General features: G+C 46.9%; 1 protein-coding gene across 1 annotated transcript; it reads right to left on the minus strand.

The window, feature by feature from the left end:
- Positions 1 to 461: 461 nt before the first annotated feature.
- Positions 462 to 19,450, minus strand: TRIM4 (tripartite motif containing 4). The gene is made up of 6 exons (XM_032328303.1): positions 18,875 to 19,450; positions 12,318 to 12,413; positions 11,455 to 11,685; positions 6,841 to 6,863; positions 6,506 to 6,603; positions 462 to 2,291 (listed from the first exon to the last, which is right to left on the minus strand). The coding sequence occupies exons 1-6, from the start codon at positions 19,265 to 19,267 to the stop codon at positions 1,708 to 1,710; spliced, it is 1,425 nt and encodes a 474-aa protein (XP_032184194.1). The 5' UTR covers positions 19,268 to 19,450; the 3' UTR covers positions 462 to 1,707.
- Positions 19,451 to 21,227: the final 1,777 nt, after the last annotated feature.

Genomic DNA, 21,227 nt, shown 5'->3' on the forward strand with positions numbered 1-21,227 from the left:
TAGAGGCTAGAAGTCTAAAAATCAAGGTGTTGGTGGGGCCATGCTCCTTTGGAAGCTTCTAGGGAAGGGTTCTTCCTTGCTTTCTCCAACTTCAAGCAGCCTCAGGTGGCTTGTGGCAACCTCACCCCGGTCTCTCCCTCTCCCTTGTGAGAAGCCCAGTTCAATCACTACCAGTAAAATTTACTGAAAATCTGGGAGGAAATCCATTACAGTGCTAGAAGTGGTGAGATTATCAATCATTTTCAGCTTCTTCACACTTTTTGTATGTTCCAAATTTTCTGTTATAAGTGCCTTTTACAACCAGAGAGAAACAATCTTTACTTTTATTTTTTTTAAGACTTTATTTATTTCAGAGACAGAGATACAGCCAGAGGGAATACAAGCAGGGGGAGTGGGAGAGGGAGAAGCAGTCTTCCCGCCAAGCAGGGAGCCCGATGCAGGACTCAATGCCAGGACCCCGAGATCATGACCTGAGCCAAAGGCAGATCCTTAAAAACTGAGCCACCTAGACGCCCACCATTATTTTTAAAATAATTACCCAGCACCTGTTACAATCTGCTGAGGGCTTATAATCTAAAGAAGGTAAAATGGGGGAAAGTGCATAGATTAAAAATGTGTAACAAAGATAATGCTGACCTATAATCAGTATTCAATAAATGCTTACACATAAACACAGAAAAGAGCACATGGTTTTAGCTCAGATCTGGATTTAAGCCCAACACTCCCATCCGCCAGCTAACCTTGACTAAGTTACTCCAAAGTTCTGTTTTCCTACTTACAAGAGGATTTTAATTTCCCTGTCCCACCAAGCTTCTGCAGGAAAGCGTTACCGAAGAGGCCAGCGGCACAGTCTGAGTCTGAGCCCTTAGCAAGTGCCTCCCCCTATTTTAGGTGTGACATTAATTCGTTGCATAAACAATGTAAGAATCTGACAGACGGGTGACAAAATGAACATAGTGAGGGCACAGACACGGTCAGGTGAAGAGGAGTAACCGTGCAGGCAGAATAAGGGAAGATGTCCTCAACTTTCTGATCCAGAAAAGTAAGCGGTATCAGTACTTCCAGGACAGAAGAAGAATTATATGACTGAACAGAAATGGAGTCTACGAAGTTGTCCAGTTTCAGGGAAAGTGAGACAATCCTATACCAAAGACAACCTTAATTCCCTTATATGATAAGAGAGCAATCATCTCCCATAGTAAGTTTCCGATTAAGGAAATTCCAACAGCCCAAAAATGCCAACAGAGACCCTATTTCTTCCTCCTCTGCACTGTCACTGTGCTCTCCTCAGTTCCTAGACAGCTGCTAACATCAGAAGAGGGGCTGTGCCTCCTCAAACACCTTTTTTAAAGCTACAGAATCTTTCCCCAGAATCACCTGGAATGTCTCATTCCAGCTCACTGGCCAGCACTGCCGCACAGGGGCCACCCAGGGACGGTGCTCAGCCAACAGTTCCCTCGGGAAGAACCAGAAGAGAAGGTGGGGAATGGAGCAAGTGGCTGTTGGAAAAGCAGCCGATGGGGTCCGCCATCCCGGTGTGTGCAGAGCTCACGCAAAGAGCGGAACAGAACATGAAACTGAAATCCGAGCGGACAGGACGGGTGTGCCCCTGGGCCAGTGCACAGGAAATGAGAGAAGAGGGCCAGGGGATGCCTGTCCCCAGGTTGGGGTACAGGGGGAGATTCCTGGGGCAGGGGAGGAAGAGGCTCATTTCCCACCCGTCACTGCCGGGATGACTAAAGATGCTAATGGACTCAACCAAAAAAATGGCCGGAGGTGGGAGACCGGACAGGAGAAGGTGTGCAGATGTGCGCCATCTACAGCACTATAGAAAGAGATGTCCCTGGCCCCAAAGTCTAGGAAAACGCCCACCCGGTGAAGAGCGGGCTCCTGCTTGGTAGGGCTTCCAGGAGAGCCTGTCAGGGGCTGACAGCCAGCAGAACCCCAGGAGATAGCCCAGATGCCCCGATGGGGGCACATTTCTGAAGCATCGACGAGCCCCATGACGTCCTCCCGGCACACCCCCACAGCAATCTCCAGGCCATCTCGGCTCTCAACTTCCCAGTAATGTTTCCCTGAAGTGAAAACGTTTTTTCCCAAAACACAGGGTAAGTGCTGAAATCTGCCCACGAACGGTGCGTTCCTCTGAGAATTCCTCCATCCGCTAACGTAGCTCCAGGCTGAGGAAAACAAGGGCCAAGAACTGGCTGATGCTCCATTTTTCACGAATCGCCCGTCCTGGGAGAAGACGAGCTTGGGATGAGCCGTGCCTTCAGCGACACTTACAGCCACTGCAGAGAAAATGACAGTGGCCATTTAGAACATGACAGCTTCCCAGCAGCCCTCCTCCAGAAGCATCCCTTTCCCAGCCTCAGTGGTGTGCATCTCCAGACAAGAACTGTTAGCGATGAGACACCCCCCCCTCCGCAACGCCTCTCAACTCATCCTTGGCCGGGCCTGGCAGGCCCCAGTGTGGCCTTAGCACGGTGAAATCTTCATTCCCTTCTGCTCCAAAGGACTAAGACCTAAAAACAGGGAGCTCGTTAGTTCGTGGCCCCAAGTCTTCACAATCAGCATCAAACTGGGAGAAACATGACCAGATTCTGACTTGCTCAATCAGGACCAGACCAAGATGGCGGACTGGCTGGTGCTTTGCACTGGGACACAGAGGTGACACTATTAACAAGTTTTCTCTTCATTCGTTCCAGTTGTTCACTGGGCATCTCCAAGGGGCCCCTGACCGTTCAAAGTCCCTTCCATCCTCTTGGGACTCCTACCCCTTCCCATGCAGACATCTTCTTGTCCTCTGTGTTCTCTGAGCAGCAAGGGCGCTGCCTCTACCCGAACACTCACACCCTTGAAATCTTAAGGTTATCTGACTCCTATTTCTCTCTGACCCTGGACAGGTTATTCGTCACAAGTCCTATTAACTCCACCTCTGAAACAGCACTCAGATTCTCTGCCTCTTCTCCATCTCACTGCCACCATCTTCACTCAGACCTCTAGCACCCCCCGCTATGTATTATGTATTTTTTTCATTATGTTCAGTTAGCCAACATATAGTACATCATTAGTTTCTGATGGAGTGTCCAACAATTCACTATTTGCGTATAACACCCAGAATTTTTTTTTAAAAAAATATAATGTATTATTAGCCCCAGGGGTACAGGTCTGTGAATCGCCAGACTTACGCACTTCACAGCACTCACCATAGCAGATACCCTCCCCAATGTCCATAATCCCACCACCCTCTCCCGACCTCCTTTCCCCCAGCAACCCTGTTTGTTTTGTGAGATTAAGAGTCTCTTGTGGTTTGTCTCCCTCCCGATCCCATCTTGTTTCATTTATTCTTTTCCTACCCCCCAAACCCCCCACGTGGCATCTCCACTTCCTCATATCAGGGAGGTCATATGACAGTTGTCTTTCTCTGGCTGACCTATTTCGCTAAGCATAATACCCTCTAGTTCCATCCACGTCACAAATGGCAAGATTTCATTTCTTTTGATGGCTGCGTAGTATTCCATTGTAGATATAGACCACATATTCTTTATCCATTCGTCTGTTGATGGGCATCTAGGTTCTTTCCATAGTTTGGCTATTGTGGACATTGCTGCTATAAACATTCGGGGGCACGTGCCCCTTCGGATCACTACGTTTGTATCTTTGGGGTAAATACCCAGTAGTAACACCCAGAATTTTTTAAATCAGGAATGGATATTAGGTTTTAACAAATGCTTTTTCGGCATCTACTGAAGTGATCATATAGGTTTCCTTTTTTTAGTTTGCTGATATAAATTACACTGGTTTTTCAAATGTTAAATCAACCTGCTTTTCTAAAGTAAAACCCATTCAGTTATGATGCTTTATCTATAAATATGTTGTTGGGTTCAATTTGCTAAAATTACCTTCAGAATTCTTCTGTGTCCATGAAGGACACTGATCTATAGCCCTTTTCTCTTGTAATGTCTGTCTGATTTGGGTATCATGATAATGCAGACCGTGGAGACTGAATTAGGCATTGTTCCCTCTTTAGTGTTTTGTTAAGAGTTCATGTAGAATGGATATTTATTTCTTATACGATTGGTAAATTCAGAGAAATGGGACATCATCTTTTTTTTTTTTTTCCATTTAACATGTTCCCTTCCTCTTCTTGCATCAAAAATGTTCTCTTTACCCTGGTTTTGGTGTCGTTCCCCTCATATTTCTTGTGCTGAGGGCTTATCAACCTTATTTAATCTGTGGACTTATGGTCTTCACCAAATTTGGAAAATTTGGAGACTTTTTTTTTTTTTTTTTTAGGATTTTATTTATTTGAGAGAAAGAGAGAGGAAAAAAAAAAAAAGGAGTGGGACCGGGAGGAGCAGAGAGAAAAGCAGACTCCCCGCTGAGGAGGGAGCCCGACATAGGGCTTGATCCCAGGACCCTGAGATCATGACCTGAGCTGAAGGCAGCCATATAACTGAATGAGCCACCCTGGGGCCCTGGGGCCATTATTCCTTCAGATATTTTCCCCGTCTCATCCCCATCCTACTCGTCTCCTCAAGGATCCCACTTACCACCCATAAGCCTGCATGAGATTGTCCTCCAGCTCACCCAGGCTCTTTTCACGTTTTAAGGGTTTTTTTCTGCATTCGTTTTGTACCTTCCACTGGTGCACCTTCAAATTCAATCATCTTTTTTTCTATTAATCCCAACCAGTGGGTTCTTCTGCATCACTGTAGTTTTACCTCCAGAGGTTTGATCTGAGACTTTTTTTTAGATCTTCCACATCTCCAAATACCTCTTATAGGATAGCTGATTAAAGTCCTTCTGTGCTTATTCTAACGTCTGGGTCAATCCTGGGTCAATTTCAATCTGTTATTCTCATCATGTGTCATACTTTCCGACCTTTTTGCATGCCTGGTCATCTTTGACTGGATTTCAGACATTGTGACTGGATCTCAGACATCAGGTACTCATTTTTTAAAATCTTCTTGAGGGGCACCTGGGTGGCTCAGTGGGTTAAGCCTTTGCCTTGGGCTCAGGTCATGATCTCAGTGTCCTGGGATCGAGCCCCGCATCGGGCTCTCTGCTCAGCAGGGAGCCTGCTTTCCCCTCTTTCTCTGCCCGCCTCTCTGCCTACTTGTGATCTCTCTCTCTCTGTCAAATAAATAAATAAAATCTTTAAAAAATAAAAAATAAAAATAATAAAATCTTCTTGAGCTTTGTCCTGGGATGCAGTTACCTGGAAATAATTTGATCCTTTCAGAGCTGGTATTCATGATTTATAAGGTGGGTCCACTAATGAGGCAATATTTTCCCAGGAATTAGGAGTTTTCTAGTCAGGCTGCTAGGACCAGGCATTGTTTGGGCTCTGTGGGGGCACTAGGAACTGTTCCTTCTAATCATCTTGGAAACGTCCTTCCTCAGCCTGAGGTGGTTTTTCACAAGCATCTGCTGGTCAGTATTCTGCTAAAGACTCAGGGGCCACCTCTGTAGATCACCGCCCCCTGGATGGCTCTCTCCTCGCCAGTACTCTGGCCAGTGCTCTCCAAGCTCTCCCAGCTTTGTCCTCCCTGGGCTCAACCCACTCCTCCACCTGGCTGCGCCTCCACGACCCTCCCCGCCCCCTGCGATGGCCCGGAAGCTCGTCAGGCTGAAGGCTGGAGCCATCCCAGAGCTCACCTCATCTGTTTTGCCTTTCCTTGTCCTGTACTGCCTGCCTGACATCCAGGGTTGGGAAAACAGTTACTTCAGGTCCTGTGTCTGTCTTGTTTTAGTTTGTTCAGCTAGCTAAGTTTCAGGCCGAAGCGGAAATCCAGGCCCCATTACTTCATCTTAGTAGACAGCTACCACCACAGGGTTCCTCATCAGTGATGTGCGCAAGAGAACTGCCTGTGTCGTGTTTACAACACCGACAAGCCTCAGCATGTCCCCAGAGATCCAGTCACCTTATCTTCAGACTTTCCTACACTCACCGTATCCACCTCAGCTCCTGCCTTTCCCCACAACGTACCTTACAGTTTAGTCACTTCGGATACCCTTCCTCTGTTCTCTCCACAGCTTAGCTCTTGCTGCTCCCTCTGCTTACACGAGTATACCTCCATTTTCCACTTGGCAAACTCCTATCCGTCCCTCAAATCCCAGAACGATGTCACCTTTGTGTGAAAACTTCCCTGCTTCATCCCCAACAGAGCTCTTTCTCTGACCTCCCATGGTGTCTTACTCGTACCATGAAAAACAGGAGATCCCACTATGTTACAGCAAATGATAGGAGTCTCTCTCTCCAGTTTACTTACATTCCTAGAATAGGTCTTTTTCTTTCTGTATCGCTAGCAGCTAATAATGCATGGTTTACCTTAAGTGAATGTTTCCTGAATGAAGCATATAGCCAGGTATTCTAGTTATCATCATTTTTCCTGACCCTCCTGCTGGCCCTATGTTCTATTTCCTCTTTCTTTTCTAGACTCTTCTCAGTGCTTATTCTCTTATATGAAAGATTTCTGGGAGATGCAACCTTGCTTACCTTGGAATCGCTTCAGCATTTCCTTCATCATTGGAATCTGGCACACATTCTTCACCGTTAAAACTTCAGGGGAATAGTCCACATCCTGGTTCTCACTCCTAAGGAAAGCAGAGAAGGCTACTCTTTTTTGGAGACAACTCGGGCAGCCAAGGCCCCCAACTCCCACTGAGAGCTCCAAGCCCAAAGCTTAGACCACCACGTGCCCATTCCCCCTTGCGAAAGCGAGCGGTGGAAACTCCTCCTCCACCGACTCCCAGGTGTGCCCAGACTGCTCTCTGGAGCCCAGGCCTGTTTCCCCTCTACTCAGGGCCCCATGAAAAAGCAGCAGCTCATACCTGGTCAACAGATCTTTTGGATTCTGTGAAGAGAAGAAAAACATAAGCAAGTTACGTCTCCTCCTCCCAAGATCTGATACTCAACTTTGTGAGCAGGTGTTTTACATCAGTCGCGTTTGCTAATGTCACGGGTGATCTCATGCTGCCAAACCCAATGGACTGAACACACAGTGTCTTTTTCCTCGCAGGACCCCTCTGCGCTGTTCGACAATGGTAACCAATCCCTTTCTTGAAACCCTACTCTTCTTCCTTTGGCACTTCGACACGAATTCTCTCCTGGCTTTTTGCCTACTTCTCCATCCATTCTCTTTCACCCACAGACAGTAACAAGTGTTGGTGAGAATGTGGTGAGGATACAAAATGGTCAGCCTCTTTGGAAAATAGTTTGGTAGTTTCTAACAAATTAAATATACGATACAGCCTGGCAATTCCGCTCCTACCGTCCACCCAAGAGAAACGAAAGTGTATGTCCAGACAAAAGAGGGGCGGGCGACTGTTCACATCAGCATCATCCATTATAGCCAAAAGGTGGAAAAACCCAAATGTGCATCAGTTCATGAGCCAATCCACAAAATGTGACATATTTTATAGTGAAATACTATTCGGGAATAAAAAGAGGAATATAAATACAATACTAACGAATGCTACAACATGAATGAGCCTCAGAAACAGTATAAATGAAAGATTCCATACACAAAAGATCACAGACTGTATGACTCTATCTACAGAAATACTTAGAAAAGGAAATCTAGAGTCAGAAACCAGACTGTCTGAGGCTGGAAGCAGCAACAGAGATCAGCTATAAACAAGCACTATGTGGTCTTACTGGGGAGATGGAAATGTTTTAGAACTGGACTTTGGTAAGCCCAGTTCCACAACCAAGACTTCCACAACTTGGTAAAATCACTTACTTAGCTACAAAAAAGTACACCTCAAATGGGTGAATTATAAGATATGTACATGATACCTTAAGAAAGCCTTAGAAAAAAGAAGTATCAAAATGGTTAATCGCCACATGAATAAGTACTCAAACTCATTGGTCAGTAGGGGAACGCAGCTACCGTTGGAGCAGGGCGCAGGGGTGCTGACTGAGGGCCTGAGCTAACATGCTGTTGCATCTGGGATGGCTGACATAGAAGACCTGACAATGCGAAGTAGGGCCGAGCGGACAGGGCCGTGGGCTCTCTCTCTCTCACTGCCGGGAACCATGGCAACTGGTGCAAGCACTTTGGGAAATGGTTTGGAACATGAACCAACATCCGCCCTGTGACCAGGAACTGCTTTCACAGACACACAACAGACAGAAGGGTGGACCACGTTCCTAACTGCTTTTCTGTAACAGTAAAAGCCGCCCCCGAGCTGTGACAACCAAAAATGTCTCCAACGCTGCCTGTGGGGAGCACAAGATCTCTCCAGGCTGCAAAGTGCTCCGCAGTGATGGACAAACAACCATCTACAGTGACATGGGTTAGTCACACAACATGATGTCAGGAAAAAGCAGCACGTACTGAAGACTCTTGTTAAAAAGGAGGCAAGACAAAACTGCATGAGAAGTCCAGAGGAAGAGCAGCCTCACAGAAAAGGGAAGGGGTGTTGACGGGGCCATGCGGGGGGTGTCTAGCACCCCGGCCCAAGCTACTCGTCCTATCACTTCATTTGGCTGGTGTTTCCATAGATGGGTCCCTTGGTGATAATCTGTCAAGTTTATGATTTATTGTATTGCACTGTATTAAAAATGATGCTGTCTGAATCCGTGGACACAGTAATACTTACAGGGGAAAGTAGAGCTTAAAAACATTTACCAGCAAAAGAAAGGGTCAGTGTAGATGGGCTAAGCATGCCAGTTCTGGAGGCTGAGAAAGAACCAGAGCTAAAGAGCAACCCCAAGAACTAATTAAGAAAATAACAATTATAGGGGCACCTGGGTGGTTCAGTCGGTTAAGCTTCTGTGTTCAGCTCAAGTCATGATCCCAGGGTCCTGGGATCGAGCCCTGCATCAGGCTTTCTGCTCAGCAGGGAGCCTGCTTCCCCCTCTCTCTCTGTCTGCCTCTCTGCCTACTTTTGATCTCTGTCTAATAAATAAATAAAATCTTTTTTAAAAAAAGAAAATAAGAATTATAAAAATTGGAAGAGCAGATGTTAATGATGTCATTGAAGCATTAATGGTAGTGGTAATGGTGTTAGAAGAACCTGGATTTCCATCACTGGAGGAAGGAATGGCAAAATGTGGTGGATGGACACATGGGTCCAAGGTACATACGGCAATAGAAATGGATCTTAAAGACATAGTGAGTGCCTAAGGAAAAAAGCAAGGGGAAGAATGCAGTAAGATTAAATCAATGAATAAATTAAAAACACATAAACCAAAGCAATACTGTAGTATTGTGCAAGAACACATTCAAGTAAGAGGTAAAATTTAGGAACAACGGTATTTTTTTGATGTTCCTATAGTTCTTTTTTTTTTTTTTAATGTGTCTATAGTTACAAGAATGGAAGTGACTTAAAGGCTAAAAATGAAGGAATAAAGGAAAAAATGGATGGGTGAACACATCAGTAAAATAAGTTCTCTTAGGCCCTGAGATACTATGATCCAGCTCTATGTTCGTGAAACATTTCCCTACCCTTGCCCTTATTTTGGCTGATAGACGTTTTTGTAAGCCTTCTGGTTCATGTGCACCTTTGAGGTTTCAGATTCTGAGCAGATATTAAATCTATATTGAAAAAAACTATTTAAATGTGTTATTTCAAAGATTCTGCTAAAGTACACATTTGGATATGTAACCAGAACTTCATGGTTCAAGCACGTTGAGAAAGGTCCAGACAATTCTTATAAATTATTACACTTAGATGGCATATAACATCCCGCTAGCAACCTCCTGCTGAAAGTAACTGGTGAGTGGGTTCCTATGTCTCTCTTCCTTAAAGGTAGAAGAGAATGCTGTCTCTTGATAAGCAAAAAAGAAAGAACGTGGAGCACCTGGGTGGCTCAATGGGTTAAGACTGAAGCAGTGATCAAAAACCTCCCCAAAAAACGAGAGCCCAGGACCTGACGGATTCCTTGGGGAATTCTACCAAACTTTCTAAAGAAGAAATAACACCTATTCTCAAGCTGTTTCCAAAAATTGAAGCAGAAGGAAAACTTCCAGCCTCTTTTTATGAAGCCAGCCTTACCCTGATCCCCAAACCAGGCAAAGACCCCACCAAAAAGGAGAATTTCAGACCAATATCACTGATGAATATGGATGCTAATATTCTCAACAAGATCCTAGCAAACAGGACCCAACAGCACATTAAAAAGATTATCCACCATGATCAGGTGGGATTCATCCCTGGGCTACAAGGATGGTTCAACATTCGCAAATCAATCAATGTGATAGAACAAATCGATAAGGGAAGAGAGAAGAACCACATACATGGTCCTCTCACTTGATGCAGAAAAAGCCTCTGCCTTCAGCTCGGGTCCTGATACCAGAGTCCTGGGATCGAGCCCCTTGGGCCCTTTCTCTCTCTCTCTCTGACAAATAAATAAAATCTTTTTTAAAAAAAAATGTAATCACAGATTGAAGGACCCCTTCAATAGTTCTTTCCTCTTCGGTCACATATGGAAGAAAGAGAGGTTCTGAGGGCTCTAAGACCAAAGGCGAATCAACCCAGCAGAAAAAAAAGAGACTGTCACAAATGTTAGATCCTACCCGAAAATGGAAAGAGCTAGAAGGACATTTACCTGATGAGGATACAAAGGTAAAGGACTTACTGCTAATAAACTGGCTTAAGTCCCAAATCTAAGGACTAATGAATTACTTTTTTTTTTTAACTTTTTTTTCTTTAGGAGGCTCCATGCCCAATGTGGGGCTTGAACTCTCAACCCTAGGATCAAGACCACATGCTCTGCTAACTGACCCAGCCAGACACTCCTAAGTTGCTAGATATTAGAAATTATTTAAATGAATGTTATCAATCAAAATCTGGGGCTAAGAGCAAAGTTCTTATCAAGTTTTGATCGTAATGATTAAAAATTAGTTAGAGGGCGCCTGGGTGGCTCAGTCAGTTAAGCGTCTGCCTTCAGCTCAGGTCATGATCCCAGGATCCTGAGATCCAGCCCCTTGCCGGGCTCCCTGCTCAGTGGGGAGCCTGCTTCTCTCTCCCTCTGCCTGCCACTCTGCCTGCTTATACTCTCTAATAAATAAATAAAATCTTCAAAAAATAATAATAAATTAGTAAAAAAAGATAGATGTATCTTAAAAACTGTCCAGACAGTTATCTACTTTGTGATTTTTAGGTGTGCTTTGTTTTACTACTCTAACAAAGAATTACAAATGGACAAATACGATGAATGGAAAAGTCTCAGATGCGCTTCAGATCCTAGACAAACCGTGGGCCCCAGTGAACCCAGGTGTCTCATAATACCTGAGCTCAGCACACCTGACTTTCACAGTCATTACCCTTGAAAGGTGAATCTTTGGTTCTTTGATGATAGTAGCAACATAATCACCAAAGGAGAGAAAACATTTCTTCTCCGACACCCACTCCCGAGGAAAGGCCCATAGCTCTGAAGACCAGCGGAGCCCCAGGAGCGCCACTCAGGACCCCCCCCAACCCCCCGGCCGGCCTCACCTCGAGCAGCTCCAGGGTCGAGCTCTCGCTCTTCTCCCTGACCTCCGAGATGAGCTGCTTCAGGGACGTGATTTTCTGATGGAGCTTTAACGTGTTCTCCTTCTGCTTCTTCGTCGTCTCTTCTTCTTCTTCGCTCAGTCTCTGAAGAAACAGCTGCTCTTCTTCCTCCAGAAAGAGGTGCAGCTTTGCGAACTCGGCGCTCAGTCTCACCCGCTGGTTCTTCATCTTCTCCTACAGCCACAGGAGATGCGCTCAGCCCCGGCCCGGACTGGCCGAGCGCACGACACAGCCCATGGGGCTCCCATCCTGATCTCCGCCCCAGAGAGCCCCAGCCCGGCCCACAACCCACAGACTTCTGCTCATCTAGTTCTAGGACGTGGCATCTCTGCACTAGCCTGTAGAGTATGAGTTCGTGTTTCCTAACAGGGGAGGCTCTCCCACTGATGGCAACGCCTCGTGCGTATGCCCTTTGAGCTAGAATACACTTTCACATTCAGTATTTAGTTCAGCCTCCAGGACACTGACAGTTTAGTGTTGTTAAACCTTTCGATGTGCAGCAGAGCGCATCGCCCCTCCCAACTAAATGAGTCTCTCTCAAAGCAAAGCGCATTTACTTTCCATGATGCCGTGGGCCCAAACCAGCAACGACCTAGGAATATAGTTAGGAAAAAGTGGGAAGCAGAGGGGCACTAGCTTAGAGACATGGGGATAAAGCATGTGAAAGTCCCATCCCCCGAAACCACAGGTCAGTAGAGAGCCTGTCACCTGTTCTGTCACCTCATCGGCAAGGAGTCTGACAACTCTTCCCAACACCACCAAGGGGCCTCCGGGGCAAGCACTGCCCCCTCGGCGTCTGCTGTTACCTTCCACACGGTGGCATTCTTCACCTCGATGTCCTGAAAGTACATGGCTTTCTTCATCTTGTCCTTCAGACTGCACTGGGCCTTAAGCAGCTTTTCCTGCGGCAGAAACGCGTATCAGAGAAATCCCCCTCTCCGCCAGCACCCTGCCTGTTCAAAAGCTAAAAGCCACTACCTAATCCAAACAGGGAACAAGATGGAGAAAATGTTCAGGACAGCTACAGACCGAGGCATAAGAAGTATTCCGGGCTGAAACCTTCACAACACTCTAAGAGTCACTATACAGAGTCTGCCTATTAGGTTGGCAAAAAATGAAAACTATTAAATAAAGGATTAATAAATACCTAATATTGGCAAGGGAAGCCTCTGATACTGCAGTGGTGACAGATTTTTGTAAAAAGGTGCCATCGTCCGTTCAGTTGGCCAACACCTAGTACACCATTAGTAATTTTTAAAAAATTAATTAATCAATTCTCATGCAAGAAAAAGACCAAAAAACAAACAAAAGAAGGGTGCCATCTTTGTGAAGGGTAACCGAAAGGACTGAGAATCATTTAAAATGCATAAGCCTACTTCCAATAACCTGCGCGATGAAGCACTGGCAAAAATAATACATATTAATAGGTACAGTACTGTTCTCTGCAGCATGGTTCATTATCCATCAACGGGGAATTATTAAATAAATTATGGTGTTTTGCTACTCTAATGCCAATCTCAGGTAGCTCTCGATATACTGACATCGTTAAGTTAAAAAAAACTAAGCTGCTAGACAATAGTATTGTATAATTTTGTTTTGAAAAGAAAAAATATGAATGTATTTATGTGTGTTTTATTTACTTTAGAGAGAGAGAGTGGTAATGCCTGAGCAGGACAGGGAGCAGAGGGCGAGCACAGCAGGCGGATGCCCCGCTGAGCGTGGAGCCCTCCACCAGGCCCAATCCCATCACCCCGAGACCAGGACTTGAAATGAAATCAAGAGCCGATGCTCAATCAACTGAGCCACCCAGGTACCCCTGGGTGTATGTTAGTATTTAAATAGGAGGAAAGGCTAGAAGAATACATACCTAAGTATTATTAACACTGGTTATTTCTGTGGAATAGAAATGTCTTGGAAATTGGGGCAAGGGGACTAAAAATTTCATAAATTTCTGTTTTGCTTGATTTTCTACATGAGGCATGTACCATTTTGTAACTTAAAAACCTGAATGATGGGGTGCCTGGGTGGCTCAGTTGGTTAAGCCGCTACTTTTGGCTCAGGTCATGATCCCAGGTTCTAGGGATCAAGTCCCATAACAGGCTCCTTGCGCACTGGGGAGCCTGCTTCTCCCTCTGCCTGCTGCTCCCCCTGCTTGTGCTGTCTCTGTCAAATAAATAAATAAAATCTTTATAAATACATACATTTATACCTGAATGACCTGTTAACAAAATACAAGGAGTCAATTGGTGGTCTGTGGAGGGGAAGCACCTGGTAGCAGAAGGTCAAACGTGACCTCAGACAGCAGCAGGCAGGTTAGAGGTGTACACAAAAGAGGAAAACGGGCAGGTGGGGGGCCCGGGTGGCTCAGTGGGTTTGGCATCTGCCTTCAGTTCAGGTCATGATCCCGGAGTCCCGAAACAGGGATCAAGCCCTGCATTGGGCTCCCTGCTCAGCGGGCAGTCGGCTTTTCCCTCTGCTGCCCATCCCCCAACCCCATCATGCTCTCACTCTCTCTCAAATAAATAAGTAAAATCTTTTAAAAAGGGGGGCAGGGCACACCTGGGTGGCTCAGTGGGTTAAGCCTCTGCCTTCAGCTCCGATCGTGGTCTCAGGGTCCTGGGATCGAGCCCCACATCGGGGAATCTCTGCTCAGCAGGGAACCTGCTTCCTCTCTCTCCCTCTGCCTGCCTCTCTGCCTACTTGTGATCTCTCTCTGTCAAATAAATAAATAAAATCTTAAAAAAAAAAAAAAAAAAAAAGGAAAACCAACAGGAACTGGTAACCAGATGTCTACAGGAGGAAGGAGTCCAGATTTAGCCTGTGGTTTCTGGCTTGACAACTAGAAGGACTATAAGCTATTTACCAAATTAGGAAATACAGGGAAATGAGCGGTATGTAAATGAAAGGTGGGAAATCATATTTGACTTGAAAATTTGAGTTTGAGCTGTGTGGGGGATATCCCAATGGGTACAGTTAGTTAGCAGCTAAGGGTCAAGAAAGAGATCTACAGGGCACCGGGGTGGCTTAGCCGGTTAAGCGTCTGCCTTGGGCTCAGGTCATGATCCCAACCTGGAATTAAGCCCATGTCAGGCTCCCTGCTCAGAGGAGGAGTCTGCTTCTCCCTCTCCCTCTGCCTCTCCCCCTACCCTCATATGCTCTCTCTCTCAAATAAATAAAATCTTTTTAAAAGGGGGGGGGGTGCCTGGGTGGCTCAGTGGGTTAAAGCCTCTGCCTTCGGTTCAGGTCATGATCCCAAGGTCCTGGGATCGAGCCCCACATTGGGCTCTCTGCTTAGCAGGGAGCCTGCTTCCTCCTCTCTCTCTCTCTCTCTCTCTCTCTCTGCTGCCTCTCTGCCTACTTGTGATCTCTGTCAAATAAATAAATAAAATCTTAAGAGAGAGAGAGAGATCTGAGCTGCAGAAGCAGATTGGGGGGGTAGAGCACCGGCAGCAGGTGAAGCCAGGGTGTGAGTAAAATCCCCCAGTAAGAGTCTATCAAGAAGGGGGGTCCAGGCTGGAACTGGGAACAACTGCATTTAAGGGAGGTGTAGAGGATGAAAATCCTGCCAAGAAGCTGGGTGGTGGCCAGTGAAAAAACAAAAAAGGATGGCTTCTTCGACACCAAAGCAATAGAAAATGTAAATAAAATCTGGCAAAGACTGCCAAAGGCCGCAGAGTGGCCCAGGGCAGCTTCCTGAAGAGTGAATGCGTGTCAAAATAAAAAGCTAAAAGAAAAAGAAATGAACAGAACTCAGAAATAAGCATGACAAGGTTTTTTTTAATTCTTCCCTAGGAAAAGCATGAAAACTAGTATGTGTCACTTGTCTTCTGATCATTTTCAAATAACAATGGCTAAAACAAAGTGAGGTCACTGGAAAGAGCGACGGCTCCAAAGCTGGCGAGGCTGTGGTGCACCCAGGGCTCTCACAGGACTCGGGTGGCCATGTCAAGGGCAACAGCAGCTCTAGGCATAGGTCTGGCATCAGACTAAAGACACATCAATCCCAGGCCCAGCGGTTCTACTCCTAGGTGTGCGTCCACAAAAAGACCTGTATGAGATACATCAGTTCTATTCCTAAGAGCCAAAAACTAGACACAGCTTAGGTACGCAGGGAGAGAAAGATGCGTAAACTGCGCTACGGTCACAGAACAGAATACGATGCAGCAGTAAAAAGATACGGGCTACTGATGCGCACAAAATGGGTGAATCCCAAGATACACTGAGCAAAAGGAGCCTGTAGAGAGAAGTACAGACTATAAGATTCCATTTATGTGAAGTTCCAGAACAGGCAAAAGTCATGTTCAGTAGAAAAAAAATTAGAACAGTGGGAGGGTTGAGGGAGGGGGCAGAGATTAACTGAGAAGTGGGTGGCGGAGCTTCTGGGGTGATGATACTGTTACCTTTTTTTTTTAAGATTTTACTTTTAAGTAATCTCCACACCCAGCCTGGGGCTTGAACTTGCAAATCCGAGATCAAGAGACATGGGCTCCACCGACTGAACCCATCAGGAGCCCTGGGAATGTTGCTTATCTTGAGAAGGATTTGGGGTGCCCAGGGATATGCATTTGTCCAAGCTCAGCAAATGTGCACTAAAGATGTGCGTATTTAATTGTATGAAATGTAACTTCAAAAAATACCACAAACACATGTTAAGTGTGATTAATGTATGCAAGTGAAAATGTAGGAGGAAGTCTGCAATTAACTTTAAATGCCTCTGGGGTGCCTGGGTGGCTCAGGTCATGATCCCAGCATCCTGGGATCGAGCCCCACATCAGGCTCTCTGCTCAGCGGGGAGCCTGCTTCCTCCTCTCCCTCTCTCTGCCTGCCTCTCCACCTCCTTGTGATCTGTCAAATAAAAAATTAAATCTTAAAAAAAAAAAAAAAACTTTAAATGTCTCAAAAGGAAGTAAGAATTGATGGACACAGAGAAAAGATGGATAGGTAGGCAATACACAGTGTAAAATGCTAATGGCAGAATCTAGATGAGGGTCTACTGGTGTTATAAAATTTATGTTTGCTTGGAAACTGCGTATTAAAATGAGGGGGGAGGGGCGCCTGGGTGGCTCAGTGGGTTAAGCCGCTGCCTTCGGCTCAGGACATGATCCCAGGGTCCTGGGATCGAGTCCCACATCGGGCTCCTTGCTCGGCAGGGAGCCTGCTTCCCTCTCTCTCTCTCTGCCTGCCTCTCTGTCTACTGTGATCTCTCTCTGTCAAATAAATAAATAAAATCTTAAAAAAAAAAATTAATTAATAAAATGGGGGGGGATAAAATTAGGTTGTACATCACCAAATCACCTGTGCAGATTTCTTTCTAATACAGTGTAGTCTAACATGTAATCCATTTATTACCCTTAATTGTTAACTTAAATAGGTATATAATCCTGCTACTTCAGAAGCTATTTCCAGTAATTTTATTCCTTTATCAATGATATAACTGTTACTTTGTGATCACTGTCAAATCTGATGTATTGATCAGAGAGCTGTTTTGAATGGCACCAAGATTTCTTTTCAAGTTTTCACTTTTACTTAATAATGAAAAAACAATCATCTTTTAAATAGAATTTTTCAATTTTTTAAAAGCCCTTAACAATTCCAGTATGCATGAAATATCCCATATCGTTGGTTCTAGTCCAAGACTCTTCCTAAGTCTTTTGGAATCCTGCCACAGTTGGAATCTGACTAGGGCCCATGAATAAAACCGGGCATTCTGGGGACATTAGAAAACTCGTTCCCTGCAATAACAGAAACTGCCACAAGGTGGCAGGAGGGCAACACCAAGCAGTTCTTCAACACTAATTCCCAGTACTCTTCCTCCCCCTACATTCCAGAAGAACTGAGCAACTTCCGGTCCTCGCACAATTATCACATGCCATTTTAAGCCACGATACCAAGGAATATACTGTTCCCTTGGCCTGAATATCCCCTCCCTACCTATTGTACTGACCCTTCAAGAGTGAGTTCACATTCAGCTCCGTGAAACCATTTCTGACTCCCCACTGACTCCTCACTGAGGAAGCCATGTCCTTCATACAAACTTGGATAATCCACTCACATACTGAAATTTTTGGTCTGCGTGCTTGTGTCCCCTACAAGACAAGGGCTCTAACTTTCTTATCCGTTTATGTCCAGATCCTAGAACAATGCCTAGTACCTCGTACCTAGTACCTAGACAGTACAAAGGTACTGAGTGGACGTACACTTTGTACTGCCACTTTGCATATTGTGCCACTTTGCACAATTGAGAAAACTGTGCAGCATGGGGCGCCTGGGTGGCTCAGCCTCGGGCTCTCTGCTCAGCAGGGGGCCTGCTTCCTCCTCTCTCTCTGCCTGCCTCTCCGCCTACTTGTGATCTATATCTGTCAAAAAAATAAAAAAATAAAATCTTTTTAAAAATCCTTTAAAAAAAAATAACTGTGCAGCATTTCATAGTTTATAAAACACTTTAACTTGTATCATTAAACCCGTGTATTCAACCAGTACTTACTAGAAACCAATTCTGTTGGAGACCACTGGCGTTACACCATAGAAGGGGGTAGGACTACTCTGGAAAGGATGATCAAGGAAGGTCTTCAAGCTAAAAGCTAAAAAGATGTAAAGGATGGAAGGTCGGGATAGAGAAAGAACAGGCTTGAAACAAAAGCAAGAAGACAGTGGGGCTGGAGCAGAGTACATAAACTGATTTATGCAACGGAAACTCCTTAACCCATAAAATAGGTAGCACAGATAATCTCCAAATTCAAACATTACGTGATTTTCCCCAACTGATGGAGGAAGCTGGGAACAAATCCCAGCTTCATCACTCCATGCCTGACATTTCCCAAATCATCAGCTGTCTGTTACACCTGTAGGTATACACCTGCACGGTGCAATACAGCCCCCCTTAGCCAGCCAGGTGAGCACCCAAAATGTGGATGGTCCCAACTGACACGTGCCATGCATGTAAACACAGATTTCAATGGCCTATTATGAAAAACCAAAGTAAAATATCTCACTGATAACTTTTCATAGCTATTAGCAACACCTGTTTCTTTGTACCACTAGGAAAGTTTTATTACATACGTGGCTTGCATCCTGTTTCTATCGGACAGCACGGGCATACACCCTGTCGGTGTGACTGTCTTATTAAACTAGGAGCTGCCGGGAGCCCGTATCTTGAAAATTCTATGCAGACCCTCCCCATCCCAGTTTTAAGCCCAGCTCTGAGGATCTATGCGATGAGGATTTTAGCTTCTTTGCACCTGGAGGCAGGGGGGGGACTGTACTTTCAAGGGGAAGAGCAGCCACCTCGTGGGTGCTTGGATGAGCATAAGGTCAACGGTAAGCCTTCCCGGGAAGAGCTGCAGCCCCGCTACGGCCCGCTCACCCGGTAGCTGCAGGAGGCCTCGTCGATGGGCGCCATGGTGTGCCCCTGGTGCTCCTGGGACTCCCTACACACCAAGCACACGGGCCGCTGGTCGTCCTCGCAGAAGAGCCGCAGCGCTTCCCAGTGGCGGCCGCACTGGCTGGGGGGCACGGGGCCCTGGCGCCGGCGCCGCATCCTCTCGGTCAGCCGGGCCAGGGCCCAGTTGGGCCGCAGCGAGGAGAACGGCGACGGCTGGCGGCACTCGGGGCAGGGGAACGAGCCGCCGCCCGGCCCCCAGCTGCGGAGCAGGCAGCCGCGACAGAAGTTGTGGCCGCACTCGATGGACACCGGGTCCTCGAAATAGTCCAGGCAGATGGAGCAGGTCAGGTCTTCCTGCAGGTCCTCGGCTTCCATGCCGCTTCTCTGCGTCCGGGTCGTGGTCGGGGTCGGGGTCGGGGTCGGAGTCGCGGCGAGGCGCCGGCGCGGGCGCGGGCGCGGGCGCGGCCGGCTCTCCGCGGGCGGCTGGTTGGGGAAAGCGCGGCGGCTCCCCTGGGGGCTCGGGACCCCGGCCGGGCGCGCGCCGGTCGGGCGGCGGCTCTCCCGCCTGCGCGCGCTGCCGGTTCTGAGCGCGAGCACGGCCGCCGCAGGATTTCCGCGACGCGAGGGCGCGCCGAGGCGGTCCGGGCCTGGCCGCGGGGCACGACGGGACGCGCGCCGCGCCTCGGGCCGACGATAGAGCTGCGGAGCTCGCTCCCGAACGCCTAGAGAGGACGCGAGGAGCCCTCGCCCGCCGTCGCTGGAGGAGCCAAGCCGGGAGGCGCCCGTGAGGCTGCGCGGCCCTTCACGCCGGAGAGGTGAGGTCCGCGTTCGCTTGCGGCGCGGGGAGACTTAAGTTCTGACTTCGTCGGCGAGCTGCAGCCCGGCGGTCGGGCATTCTGGGCGTGCGGCAGCCCCAGGGCCCGGAGGGCCAGGAGGACCAGAGGGGGTTGTGCAGCTGGGCCTGGAGTGGGGGACGAGGAAGGCGCTGGGCCTATTAAGCTTGCTCTCCCCCAAGTCCGTTCTTTTCATTCGTTCTTCGGTCTGCAAGACCTCCGGACTTCGTTCTCGGTCTCCAACCGCAAGGGCTAGTTGAGTTCTTGGAAAGGCAGGATTCTCGACTTGCCCCCGTGAAGCCCACATATTCTGGTGTTGGAGGAGCTGGATACATTGAAGAGCCAGTGTTCGAAGAGGCGAGCCGGAGAGGGAGTGTTTAGCCCGCACGAGCTAGTGGGGAAGGGGGCTGTTCACCCTGTCACCTTGATTTCTCTCTTTCTTTCCAAGCCCAGGAGACAAACACCAAGTCAAAGCAGCTCATTCTAGAGCGTGGGACACACCCAGCGCAGATAAGGCTACCGACAGTTAAGTCAGGGTAAAGAATCTAGGGTTAGATGATCCTACCCGGACAGGAGACTTCCCACCAGTGTCTTAGGTTGTTCAGCTCTCGACAGGTCTGTGGGTATGGGATGCTTTAAGCCACCTCCGGGTGATCTGCTGAGTGGCTCTTATCGAAGATGCTAGAAGGGAGCAGATCCTGTAGCTGCAGCCCTAGCTGCTGGAGCAATTCCCGACCCTCCTACCTGAGGAGGTTGCGCCCAGAACAAAGCCTGGGGAGTGGAGCTGTAAGTGTCCTAAGGAGGACATTAAGAATAATCTGATGGGACCAGAACGTGGGTGGAAGGGAAATCAGTTTTTTCTTTAAGTGGGAGTGGTTAAGATTGGGAAGCGTGGATAGATCCGTTTTGGTACCCAACTTGAACAACCACCACGTTGCTATCTCAAGAAACATGCATTGAGACTTTCAGCAAACAATATGCTTGCCCATTTCAGGGAATTATCCGGATTTTTTTTTATTTTATTCTTGTCACTTTATTCCTTTTCTTATGAATGAAATTTTTAAATTCCTCCTGTGTCCCAATATCAGATACTGCCCTTCCCATAATATGCTCAGTAAGTAGTTCTCAAATGTCTAACTAAGTGACTTGGAATGGGGTTCCTGTGATCTCTGCGTTGAGGGTTTTGACAAAAGACAGAATATCTACTTTTTTAGATGTTCATACAACAAATAAATGCATTTTCTTTGAAAATTGAAAGCTGTATTGAGAAGGAATCTGAGTCTTATTATGGACCAAGCAGGAAGAAGTGCTCTCTTAAGTTGCTGATTTTTGCCGTGAATGTGATATTAGCATGAATGTGTCTGTATGTCTGCCTGTTACTGAGTGGCAAACATAAGGTCCTATGACACCTTAAGGTCCTTATGGTGTCCATCCCGCTGTACTCCAGAGATGAACTTCTGTCTTTACTGAAAATATTGAGGACTGCTAAGTAACAATTTTAT

This window comes from Mustela erminea, chromosome 20 (genome assembly GCF_009829155.1).
Source record: "Mustela erminea isolate mMusErm1 chromosome 20, mMusErm1.Pri, whole genome shotgun sequence".
In the NCBI taxonomy this organism is placed as follows: Eukaryota; Metazoa; Chordata; class Mammalia; order Carnivora; family Mustelidae; genus Mustela; species Mustela erminea.